The sequence below is a fragment of the Cariama cristata genome, unplaced genomic scaffold (genome assembly GCF_000690535.1).
Source record: "Cariama cristata isolate BGI_N322 unplaced genomic scaffold, ASM69053v1 scaffold38758, whole genome shotgun sequence".
Taxonomy (NCBI): Eukaryota; Metazoa; Chordata; class Aves; order Cariamiformes; family Cariamidae; genus Cariama; species Cariama cristata.
Window position 1 is genome coordinate 16,414 of NW_009631320.1, and position 12,059 is coordinate 28,472.

Genomic DNA, 12,059 nt, shown 5'->3' on the forward strand with positions numbered 1-12,059 from the left:
AAAGCAGCCGGGCAGATGTGGCTCTGGTCCCCGACTCTCCCCCAGCGTGGACATGGTGCAGACCCACGCTTCCCCCCTGCATTCACCATGCCTCCCTCTTGCTGGAGGGACCCGCAGCGGCCGAGGGAGCTCCCACATCTGGGGAATGGGTAACTTGGGAGGTAGGTGAGGGGCTCAGGGCGGAGAGTGTCATTGGGTGAGCTCACATTGACCATACAGAAAAGAAAGGCACTTCCCAAACTTCGGTGGCACCCTGCCACCTGCATGCACCCGCCCCGGGACTGCAAGGTAGCCCTCCATCACCTACCCCTGCCCACCCCAATCTGACATCCCAGGGATATAGCCCCTTGGGGGAGTCATGGTGCCCCAGAGAGAGCAGCAAAGCGGGGAAGGACATAGCTCAAAGGTAGTGGAGCAAATCCAGCTTTGAGTTGTCCTCAGCCGCACTGCACTCACTATGGTCCCTGGGGAGCAAGCCCTCAGCTCACCCTGATGGTTGCTCCGGGGAGGCACTTTGTTGGAGAGGAGGGACCAAGACCTGTCACTGCTGGAGAGAGCAGGATGGGGAAAGGCGGTGGCCCTGGGCAGGGACCTCTCCTGAGCTGTGCCCAGAGCCTCCTGCCCCAGGCTCAGCCCAGCAACACCTGCAGTAAGGAGCACTGTAGCCCCAATCTGATTTTTCTCTACCACAGTATGGAAGCAATGTTAATCCAACAACTAGGATGTCACTCCTAAAGCTCAGCCCAAAGCCTCTAAAATTATGGATAATCCCAAACCTTCAGGATTTCCATGGCAGAAAGCCTAAGCTGTCCAGGGGGATACTGTTTTCCCTGTCTTTAGAGACAAGCAGCAGCCAGGGACTTGCAGACTGGAACTTGCTCCCCTGACATGGGGCTCACAGCCTCGGTCACCGATCCTGGCCCCTCCCTGGCTCTCCAGAGGTTCAGCTCCCTTTGACATCACTCTGTGCTTTTTGGGGGGATCCTGAACTGTTCTGGGTCCCAAGTGCAAGGATCCAGCCTCAGCTCAGATCCTGATTTTCTCCTGAGGAGGCAGAAAGTTCACAAGAAACCCTGAACTTGGGAAAATTGCACCAGTCAAGGAGCAGAAAGTCTCACAAAATCACTTGCAGGCTTAACTCCCTCATGCCATCAACTCCTCCAGCCCCCAGGTCCAACTCTGCAACCTGAACCCAGCCAGGCTCAGGAACAGCAATCTTTGGGTGGGGGGAAAAGCACCAATGCTGCCAGATCCCCCCCTTCCCACGGCACTTCACGGCAGTGGAAGCAACTTGCCACGGCACTTCACGGCAGGGGAAGCAGCAGCGGGGGAAGCGGCCGGCAGCCTCCAGCACGGCTCCAGCCCAAGGAAGCGGCCAGCGAGCTCGGCGCAGCAAACACAGCAAAGCACCGAGCAGAGCGGTGGGAAGGGGATGTCCAGACCTGGGCACATTCAGAGAGAAGCCTCTCCTTGCTGTGTGGCCATGGAGGTGGTTAGGAGCAGGACCATGAGTTTCAGATTGTTTAATTTAATCTTTCTTCTTGTTTGAATAGAAATTAAGTCAAAGTCGTAAGCAGAGGTAGAGCTGTCAGCTCCTGAGGCTGAGGGAAGCCGTTGGGACCTCTCTGCCTCCCAGTGCCACCTCAAGCCTCTAAATCTGCTGCACAGAGCAGGACCATCTACCAAAAACCCCTACGTTGTCCTTCAAAGTGGAAGAGCCAAAACCGAGGCGATCCTGGCACTCGGTCCTCTGCCCTAACGATAATCCTTCTTAGTGCCGAAGCAGCTCAGCAAATGTTTCCTGAAATGCAACCCAGCTTTCCACCTCGGTCCCCGTTTTGGTGGCATGGCACAGTCGTGTCACTGAGCAGCTCCCGGAGGCAGCATGGACGGCATAGTGTCGCTGCCGGTGTAGCATCGGCCCCACCGAGCTGGGCAGAGGGTTCCCAGCTCATGGCTGAGGTCACTTTTAGGGGGGGGCTCAAACCACATGCAAAACCACAAAGCAACACATAGAGAAACCCAAGGGGGTGAAGGTCTCCCCTGCAGAGAGGACGGGGGCCGGGGGGCTCAGACACGACCCCGGGAGCTGTGCTGGGGCAGTGGGTGCCCGGCGGGGGGCTGCTGCAGCAGGGCGGTGAGGATGCGCTGCAGCTGGGTAAGGCGGGCACGCAGGGAGGTGGTGGAGAAGAGGTTCAGCTGGTAGTACGGGTCAAGTGGGAGGATGGAGATGAGCCACCAGCACCACGTCGGGCCATCTGCCGAAGCCTGGAGGGGAGAGAGGGAGAGACCCCCACGTCAGGAACCGCAAGGTGTATGTGTGGCCTTTGGGCAGCATCGCTGATGGGAAACAGTTGTTCTTGTCAGGACAGCAATGCCAGCTTTGGCTAAGGTATTCCTCTGAATGGCCCTTTTGTCTGTCCAGGCTCAAAACTGCTGGATAAACTAATTTAACTTCCAGACAAGCATTCCCCAGGGAGTCCCCAGACACAGATGTAACCAGGAAAAAGTCTATACTAAAGAGACAAAGAAATATCTTGTGCATTTCCTTGTTTAAGGCAATACTTTTTGTAAACATGGGGCAAATCCTGTGTGGTCGGTGTCTTTTGGGGCATTTGCCTCATCATCAGTCAAAGAGGCAAGGTGCAGGCCAGAAAAGCACGACCACTATGCATTGCTTTTGTAAACTGGCTTTTTTAAAACCTGGGCCAAAATAAGAGGGAAATGGTCAATTCAGCTGAAGGAGGAAGAGTAAGGTAATTTTGAGCACAGCATTGATGTGACTGCTGGCCAGGACAGCCTTAGCCTGGGACAAGCCCACAAGAGCATATTTGTAATGATCCAGACAGGAAACATTTTCTTAAAGGACTGCACACTAAATTTGGGGGATTTTTTTTTTCTCCACAATCTGAATTTGTCAAAGTAACTTAATAAGCAAACTGGATCCTGCCCTCTTAGCTCCTCTCCTCTGGCCAGCTATGGCTGTCTCAAAGGAACACAATGAGTAAGGAGACCGCAGACTCGCTGAGCTATGGGGTTCACTTCTTCGCCCATTTGTTTGCTCTTTTTTTTCCCAAGTGTTTTCAAATCCAGACAGTTCTGTTTCTTGGTTCTCATTTGGAAAAGACGCCGGGAAAGCTTTTAAAACTCAGCGCTCAATTTCCAAGAACAGTTTAAAACCATAAAGAAACATTAAACAGTTTTAACAAACAAGCCCTACCATCTCCCTAAGCGAGAGATGCCGTAACTGGTAATGGGAATGAAAAACAGGGTTTGTTTTCCTCATCTTGGGGGTGAGCCAAGCAGGGAAGCTGGGTGGTTAGCGCAGGAACGGTGCTGCTTCAGAGGCTCTCTTGGTACCCTCTCTATTTAGAGCATCCCTTCCCTCGGGGCATTACCTGGATGTCCTCTTCCTTCTCCGGCAGCGGTCCATGCTGCATGAAAATGTGCCTGGAGGTAAGGTCCCTGTGCTCACAGAACCGCTGAGCCAAGCGGTAGGTGCTTTCGTGCAGGCACTGCAGCTCCTCCAGCTCCTCCCCAGTCACCTGCGTGGAGGGAAGAGGAACGCAGAAGGTGTCCGTGGGAGGCTCTGTCCCACCGCAGTGGGGGGATTTTGCCCTGGCCCTGCCCTCACCTTCTTGTCCTCCAGGTACTCGATGTCGGCGGTGTTGTAGCCGTCCCTGTGGCCGCGGCTCAGCACCCGGAACCGCCGCCGGCCGATGGTGTCCACCAAGGACCTCCCATCTGCCAGCAGCTCGATCTGCCGGATCTCCAGCATGCAGCCGTAGTCAGCAAAACTGGAGGGAGCCAGGGAGAGAAAAGAAGGGCTGAGCTGGGATACTGGTGGTGAGAAAGCTGCTTCTGAAGGTACCACCTCCAAATGAGGAAAAGGCCCAAGAACAAGCTGGCTGCGAGGGGGCAAATTCGGAGATTCACTCAACTCTGCCGAGTTACCACTTGCTGCTAAGAGGGCAGGGAATAGCGAGAGCATTGCCTGCACTCCCTTGGATTTGCCACATACCAGAATGACTTAGGTCCTCGTACTGCCCTGATGTCCAGCAGTCCTGAAGACACTATCCCTTGCAGAGACATCCTCCCAAAGCCCAGGAAATGTTATTTATCCCATTTCACTTGAACAGGACTGGAGCACAGGGAGGATATGTCATGTAAATACAGGTATTTAACAGAGTACTTGGGTTAGAAGCCTGGAGATTGAGCCCATCCAAGATCTTGGAGGTGCCACCAGGAACATAAGGGTGGCCACACTGCACCAAACAAAAGCCCATTCAACCCAACGTCCTCTCACAGCTTGTTAAGGACAAAGTATGATAAATAAAGCAATTTTCAAGTGCTCACTAAGAGGAGCTGGAGGTCACAGCCAGGAAACCATGCAGCTCAGAGACATCCTGAGCCAGAAGCTGTTCCCAGACCATTGTGTTTAACAGCCACTGCTGGCTCTGCCCAGCTCCAGCCCTGGACCCATTCCTTGCCTGGCCGGTGGCAATGCCAGGAGCCAGCGAGATCCCGTTTCACTCTGCTGTGTGGGGAATGCACCACCTCCCTGCTGATTTTGTCTGTGGGGTGCAGTGGGATAGGAAATTGCACGTGGTTCCTCCTCTCCAAGTGACTCGGGATTTTAGAAATTTGGGGCTGGGGCAGAGAGGAGCAAATCAGTCAGGGCAGAGAGAAGCTGTCTTGCCCAGGAGCTCACCTTTTCCCATTCTCATATATACACATGCCAAACCTCCTCGTGCCGGTCTCCTGGCAGCGCCGGATCATGAGGCGGTAGCGAGGCTCAAAGATGTGCAGAGGGCAGGCGATGCCTGGGAAGGACATTGTGCATACGAAGATGGGGATGTTCTTGGTCAGGCTGAAGGACAGGAGGAAAGATCACTATGAAACCTCCCAGAGCAAATCTCATCCCAAGGGTTCTGCATCAGCTTGTGCCATGGCCACTCCTTGACCCATATCTGTCCCTTACCCCAGGAAGTGATGCTCCAGTGCACAGCAACACTAAAGCTTCCACTTGGCTCACCAAGAGCCAAAGAACAGACTCTGCCCACAAAATACCTCCTTGAAGAGATGCTCCCTCATCCCCAGCTGCCCCACGGGGCACATCCACACCTACTTGGCACTCCTGTGACGTGGTCCTAGAAGTGCGACAGACATCAGTTGAGCAGCCCCAAGCCAGAGCAATGGCGTGTGGTGTGGACAGCCCCCTCGGAGCCTGGCCTGGCCCCCGTACACACACACACACACATGCACACACCAGAACGGGTCCCTGCTTACTTGGAGAGCTCTGCCATCTCAGCCCGGTGCAGCTCCCGCCGCTCGGCCAGCTGTGCAGGGAAGCTGGCCAGCATGATGTCCTGCAGCAGCGTGGTGGGGCTGTAGCTTCCAGCCTTCAGGTACTAAAAGAAATTAGACCCAGAAATAGCTTGGAGAAGAGCGGAGGGGGGGAGACCTGAGGCCCTGCTGGGCTCTGAATCACGCTTACTTTTATTGGAGCCAAGGGTAATTTTAGATCAGAGAAAGTCAGGGATAAAAACTATCAGGAGATGTTGAGCCTTCTAGCAGGACGGGATGTCAGCTCCACCGAGACCTCCAGATGTGGCTCAGGCCCAGGGCCCGTCCAACACAACGTCCTGTCTCTGACAGTGATGCAGTCCTTGTATGACAACCTAATTTCCCTGACGGTCTCATTCGAATCCCTTTTCATTAAAGATTAACTCAAATCTCCAGGCTAGCAGGTTTTCCAGCCATTTCCATTTTTAAAAGTAATTAGCATTCACTTCTTTCTTTCTGTGTCTCTGTCTACCTCTCAGTCCTGTTTACAATCTCACTAAATCACCATGGCATCTTGTGGAAATTCATCTCTTGGTCTTAATTACCAACTGTCTGGTCATTCCCATGTGAGTGGAGCTGACACCGCCGTGCCAGGGAGCCGCTAACATAAGAGCATCGCAGCTTCCCACCCCAGCCCTTGGCACGCTGCCGGCAGGTGGACCCGGTGCCCAGCTCTCCTTCAGGCTCCATCCCATGGGACACATGCCCTCACCTCTCTCAGGCTCTGTTTGCAGAGAGGGCAGTTGGGCCGGTGGTCCAGGCAGCGTTCGAGGCACTCCTTGCAGAAGGTGTGCCCACACGGCGTTGTCACCGGCTCAAAGAACATCCTGCAAAGGGACCAAAGTCAATGGACCACAGAAAGCAACACGGGGGAAGGAGCGCAGGTAAGCCCAGCAGAGACAGACTTCACAGAGTCTCTGTTCACAGGGCTGGGTGCCCTCAAAGCTGTGGTTCCCCAGGCCTGGCTCAGCACCCTGCTTTGGAAACCCCAGCTGGTCTCAGCCCCATGGTGCAGGGGTCCCATAAAGTGCTCAGGGACTTCCAGAGGCCCAGGCTGGTGCTGCAAGGGTCGAGCAGGTCAGGGTGGGCAAAGCCATGGGTACAGCTTCTGGCTATCCCCAGCCTTGTACCTGCATCTTCCTTGAATAACCTTGCTGAGAGCAAGAGATTTTCCTTCCAGCAGGAACAAGACATTTCCCATGTCCCCTTCTACCATTTCAAGGGAAATCTGCTGCCTTCACCAGCCTTCTGCACTGAAGACAGTGATGCTGCAGGGTTGTGATGCCACGGAAAGCTATCTCACACTGTGTCTTCCAAGCCCTGGCAGCCCATGGCTATGAAACTCGCCTTCGCTAAAGCTGCATTGGCTAATCTTTGCTCGTAACTCCTGTTAATTAAATGTAAAGGTTCCTAACTGGCTTATCCCTTTAATTAGAAATCTGGGCTCAAACTGTTGGACTTGCACAATGATGTAAGATGAGAACTGTCCCAGGCCTGAGCACTGCTCCCCATCCCTGCAGGGTCCGCACAGACCCCATCAGTACCCACATGGCACCCCTTGGTCCTGGCAGGTCTGCGGCTCCCCGGACACCCACAGTGGTGCGTAGCCCAAAAGGCAGTGATGGTCAAGTGCCTCCTTCTCCCCTGCTCCAAAAGCAGAGCCAGCAGCAAGCACTCAGGTTTCATCCAGGACGCTCCAGGATCAGAAACGAAATGAAGGACTCGGGAAAGTCCTGCTCAGCACTCAGCCCCGACTCCTCCTGAACAATTTGCTCTCAGAAGAGATGCAAATTCACCTAATTCGGAGCAGACAGAGCTTTGAGCTCTGTCTTCCATGTCATTCCCCTGCACCATGCCCAGACCTGGAAAAAGTCACTGCACAGAAGACCTTGACCGTCTTGCATGTTCGGTGGTGCAACGCCCAGCCCTCTGCCAGCAGCCGCTTGCACAACTGCTCGAGGTCCTGGGACACGCCAGAAATAACAGCCTGGTTTCAGCACGCCCTGTAGCAGCACCCAGCCCTTCCCTGGCCACCGAGTCAGCAGACGGACAGGGGCTCTACCTGGTCCCCTCTTCCATCTCTGGGCATAGAGCTTGGAAATGCTCCCCTCTGGGTTTGCAATACCCACTTCACGGATAGTATTTCCCTGGGGCAACACCTTGCTGTTCCAGCCTGCAGTTACAAAGGGCAACCACTGCTTTCAGTCTCTGACCCCGTTGAACATCCCCACCTCCGCGCCGATGTCCCAAGCGATACAGACCTAACGATGCTGCACCCTGAGACAGGGTGATCTGAGCTCTTACAGCCTGCCAGCGCAAAGCATGCCTCTGTCTTCCCCCCTTATCTCATCTCTACCGAAACCTGCGATTCAGCACTACTGGGGACTGAGTTTGCTATTAAGATGTGAAGAAAGATCCACACTAGGGAAGAAAACCCAGCAGGTGCCAGTTCTTCATCCTGAACGCTCTCCCATTGGAGAACTCACCGTATGCAGAGGGAGCACTCCAAGTCAGACACGCTCAGCAGCTCCCCGAGGCACAGTTGGGTACACTTTGCTGCTGCTGTTTCCTCTTCGTTGCCTAGTGGCAAAAGAGAAGGAAAGAGAAGACCGTCCCATTTCAATACTGAAAATTAATCTTTGCTTTCTGACCTTGTTCTGAGGTGTAGGTAGTTAACTGCTACATGAAGTCCTTTGACACGTGAAAACAAAACCGCTAGGAAATGCAGCATAAACCCCTCTATTAACCCATCCGTGTTCATCCATAGCTTCTACATCAGTGGGTCTCATGGTCCTCAGTAGAGGAAGGTGGTATCTCCCTACCTACTTTTGCAGGCAGGGAAACTGAGGCACTGGGAGGTGAAGTGGCCTAAGAAGCTCCCAGTCTCTCTCTGGAGACTTGCCATGAGTCATCATCACCACTTTGTGCAAAACTAGGTACGTGGCAGCCATCTGGCTGGATGCTGATGGCAAGTTAATGCCAACGGAGGTGCCGCTTCCCCCAACACATGGCACGTCATGCCCCTCGCAAGGGAATTCAATTGAAATCTAAACCCATCTAAACCCATGGGAACCAGAGGAAGCCTCTCCCTGACTCCAGACAGGGAACAAGTGATGTCTGGCTTTAGCAAGAACTTTTCACCAGGCTAGACCTAAAAGTTCGCTCTAAGTTCACCAGCTCAACACAGGAAGATCAGATCCTCCTCACACACACGAGAAGCAGCAAATGTGCTGGCCAGAGCTGCCCCATCGTGTGCCCCTGGGACGTCTGCATGTCTGCTCGCTGAGCTGGGACACGGTGCAATCACTAAGTTTTCAGTGCCAAAATGGATTTTAAACAAGCATTTTGCACAAGATGAGATTTTGCTACCTTTGACAACACTCACCTACCAACCACAGGCCCTGCCTCTCTGCCAAAGTCTCTGGTTCTTGCCATCGCCCTGGCTGGGAAAGGGTGGCTGTCCCCTGGCCATGCTCAGTCTGAGCATCCCCTCTGCCATCCGCTGGTTCTCCCTCCTGATCCTAGGTACAGCAAAGACAAAATCAAGCCCAAAACCTCTTCTCCCTTTGAATGCACAGCCCCATCTGTCCCACCAAGCCCGATGACATCAGCAGGCTTTCTGGTGTGTTGCTGTATATCAGCATCTTGCATCTGTGGGACAGCAGGAGAGTGTGACCTTCAGACTCTCCTGCTCAGCTCATAGTTAAAACATGGGTTTACTCTCTCTAGATGTACCACATGGTATTTGGGTGTATCTGAGCCCATTTTCTCCAATTTTCCGCTCTCTTCAAACCTGCCAAATTCATCCTAAGAGGGCAAAGACCAAAAGCTGAGCTTTCCTTAATAGCTGCTAATGGTCTGAACTGTTCTCCCATGTGGGTTTTGGATGAAAAAAACCATTAAAACTGAAATTTATTTTTTTTTTCTGAAGGTAGTGTGACTTGGGTGTTTTAAACACCATGAGAGTCTAAAATCTTACCAGAAGTATTGCAGAATAAAACTGGGAGAGGAACAGAGACAGAAGGAGCCTCTTCTGTTTCCTCAGTACCCACAGCATCAGCTCCGACGGTGTCTTTGCCCTCCCACCCTCCACTGCCTGCAGCTTCTCATCCCAGCAGGCAACCATGTGCACATGGCTATGGTCTTGCACAGTGTCCCCTTATCACACCTCCTTTCCCATCATTGGAAAACGCCAATATGGGATGTCCCAGAGGGACATTCAGCCCTACTGCAGACTCACATCACTGCAGGCTCTCTTACCTGAGCTTCTGCAGAAGACAGTGGGAGTGCAGGGCTCCCTCCATCGACCTGGGGACCAGCAGAGCCCTGGTGAGCATCACCCAGGCGTGCAGCAGCCATGCACGGCTGAGGAGCATCCTCTCGCATGAGGATCTGCAAGAAGGAAGCAGGGAGGTAGGTGGACTGCCAGGCTCCTTCTTTCCCCAAAGCAGCCTCCTGGTCACCACAGGGCACGTCAGGGTTACTTGTTTCAGCGCTGGCTGAGCTCTCTGTCAAACAAATGCCTTAGCAGCACATAAGGAAGAAAGCAGCATGAGGCTGTGAACAAAATGCTGTATTTTAAGGGCTGGGAGCCATGTTCTGTATCACCCACAAAGAGCAGGAAGGGAGCGAACTGGGGAGAGTACAAGGTCATTCCTCATTCCCCTGCCCTTTCCTGGAGGGCAAGTGTTCACCCATGGCATGAAGTCCTCATGCTGGGGACACTGCTGGAGGTCCCACTGGTGATGGTGATTTTGGTACACGGGTGGGTGCTGGCCTGAAATCATCTGCAGAAAAGACACTGGCTCTCCAGTGGCAGCTTTTGGCTAGCTGCTTTGCCTTGGGCGAGTACTGATGCTGCCTCAAAGCCAACCTCATGCCATGTCGGCATCTAAACCCTGCTAAACCTGAGACTTGCAGATATGGACTGAGGAAGGGGAGTTTTCTTCACGGTGAACCTGCATCAGAGCAATGGGAAGGCTCTTGGACCAGGATCTGACTTCCCTTGATCCCACGGCTGACCAGAGCAGCAAGCCGTGGTGGATGTGAATCCTTCAGAGGACAAGGGCATCTCCCTGTGTGATGCGAGGGCACAGCCCTCCGTCACGGTATGGCCCACGCACCTTCTCCATCTCTTTCCGAGCAGGGTGGAAATGAGGACTGAGTGTCAGGCAGTGTTCCCACGCCAGCAGGGCTTCGGCTCTCTGTCCCATCTCCAGAAGCACCTTCCCTTTCCTGAAGAAGCCCTGCAGGGCAGAAAAACCTGTGGTAACTATGAGACAGTGACAAGCTGAGCAGGTGTCCCTTCAGCTCCCATCCGAGCCCGGAGGGAATCTCCCTCCAGGCTCCTGCCTGCTCCCATCCCAGGCCAAAGCACTCGGACAGGTCACTGCGCCTCTGCTCAGACTTGTCTAAAAAACACAGGTCACTCCACAGGCAGGTATCCATAAAACAGGACTCCCAAAATGCCGCAGTTACAAAAGCCAAGCAAATAAACCCTACAGAGACCTAGACAAGGAGTCAAGGGCTTCTGCCTTGAAGCCACAAAACTGTTGCCAACGAGCATTTCACAAATCAGCAAGTGAGCTCCCAGGGTTGATTTCTCCAAGAGCAGCGCAGTCTCCAGCCAACACTTCCCCAAGCCCCCAGCTGCGATCCTGTGCACCAGCACGGCTGCGTGTCCTCACCTCCTGCCCGCGAGCGAGGGCGGACATGGCGCCGGACCTCTCCCGTTATTGCAACGCAGCGCTTGCAGCCTGGATTTGCAACTTAATGGGTCTGGTAAGTGTATTGCTGAGCAGGATGAATCCAATGACTAAGAGAATTCATGAAAGGGGAAAACTGCTCCCGTACAGTAAGATTTGGCTCCAAGTGCAGCCGGCCGATGGGGCCTCCCTGTCGCTCACCTCATGCTCTCCAGGCTCAGCCCTGCACACAGCATCCAGGTCCTCCAGCGCCCGTGGGTGCTGCCCCAGCGCCGCGAACGCCTCTGCCCGGCACAGCCGCAGGGAGCTGGCGTCCGGGGCTGGAAAGAGAAATGTTGTCACTCATGTGATGAGTCCACGGTGAGGCTGCGGGACTGGATGAGACTAGGGAGATGACACTATGGTGGGACAGCCCCTGCACCCTGGCTTCACACTAAGCACAGTCAGCTCCCGCGCTCCTCTTCGGCAGGAGCCACTGGCCTCGTAAGTCTCTGCAAGGAAGTTATTCCCCTAAATATCTACTTTGAAGCTTTTTGAGGCTCTTCCCTTTGTTTTTCTCCATCTCCCCTGAATGTCCTCAGCCACGAGCCCCACCACTGCCTTGGGGCTCAGCCATGCTGGGATCCGGGCTCTCATCCATCCTTTTGGGATGCAGCAAAAAGGTTCTACCATACACGTAGTCCCTACGGGGGCTGTTGCCACAGGAGGCTCTGCGATGTGATTCACCCAGCAGAGCTACAATAACACGTTACAAAACAAGCCTGCAGCTACGGAGACCTGAATTCCCAAAACACCAGGGAGCCTCCCAGACCCACCTGGCTGCCACCGCTGTCCTGGGACAGAGGATAAACCAGGGGGGGTGCAAGGATCTGCCCCCACCACGTGACTCAAGGTTTCCAAGTATGAGAAAAGGCTGAGATTTCCCAAAAAGGAGGAAGGGAACAGAGCATCCAGTTTCTCACCAGCAAGATGTCACTGATGGGATCGGGGCGGGGGGGGGGCACAGCT

At 54.0% G+C, this 12,059-nt stretch overlaps 1 protein-coding gene across 1 annotated transcript; it reads right to left on the bottom strand.

Moving 5' to 3' along the window:
- Window positions 1-2,070: 2,070 nt before the first annotated feature.
- Window positions 2,071-11,371, bottom strand: LOC104166082 (LON peptidase N-terminal domain and RING finger protein 1-like; the record flags this gene model as incomplete). Its single annotated transcript, XM_009705900.1, has 12 exons — window positions 2,071-2,268; window positions 3,399-3,545; window positions 3,635-3,797; window positions 4,712-4,870; window positions 5,290-5,411; window positions 6,059-6,173; window positions 7,833-7,926; window positions 8,940-8,997; window positions 9,067-9,153; window positions 9,607-9,738; window positions 10,470-10,592; window positions 11,253-11,371. Coding segments are annotated over 12 exons (1,517 nt in total), but the record flags the coding sequence as incomplete, so codon positions are not given.
- Window positions 11,372-12,059: the final 688 nt, after the last annotated feature.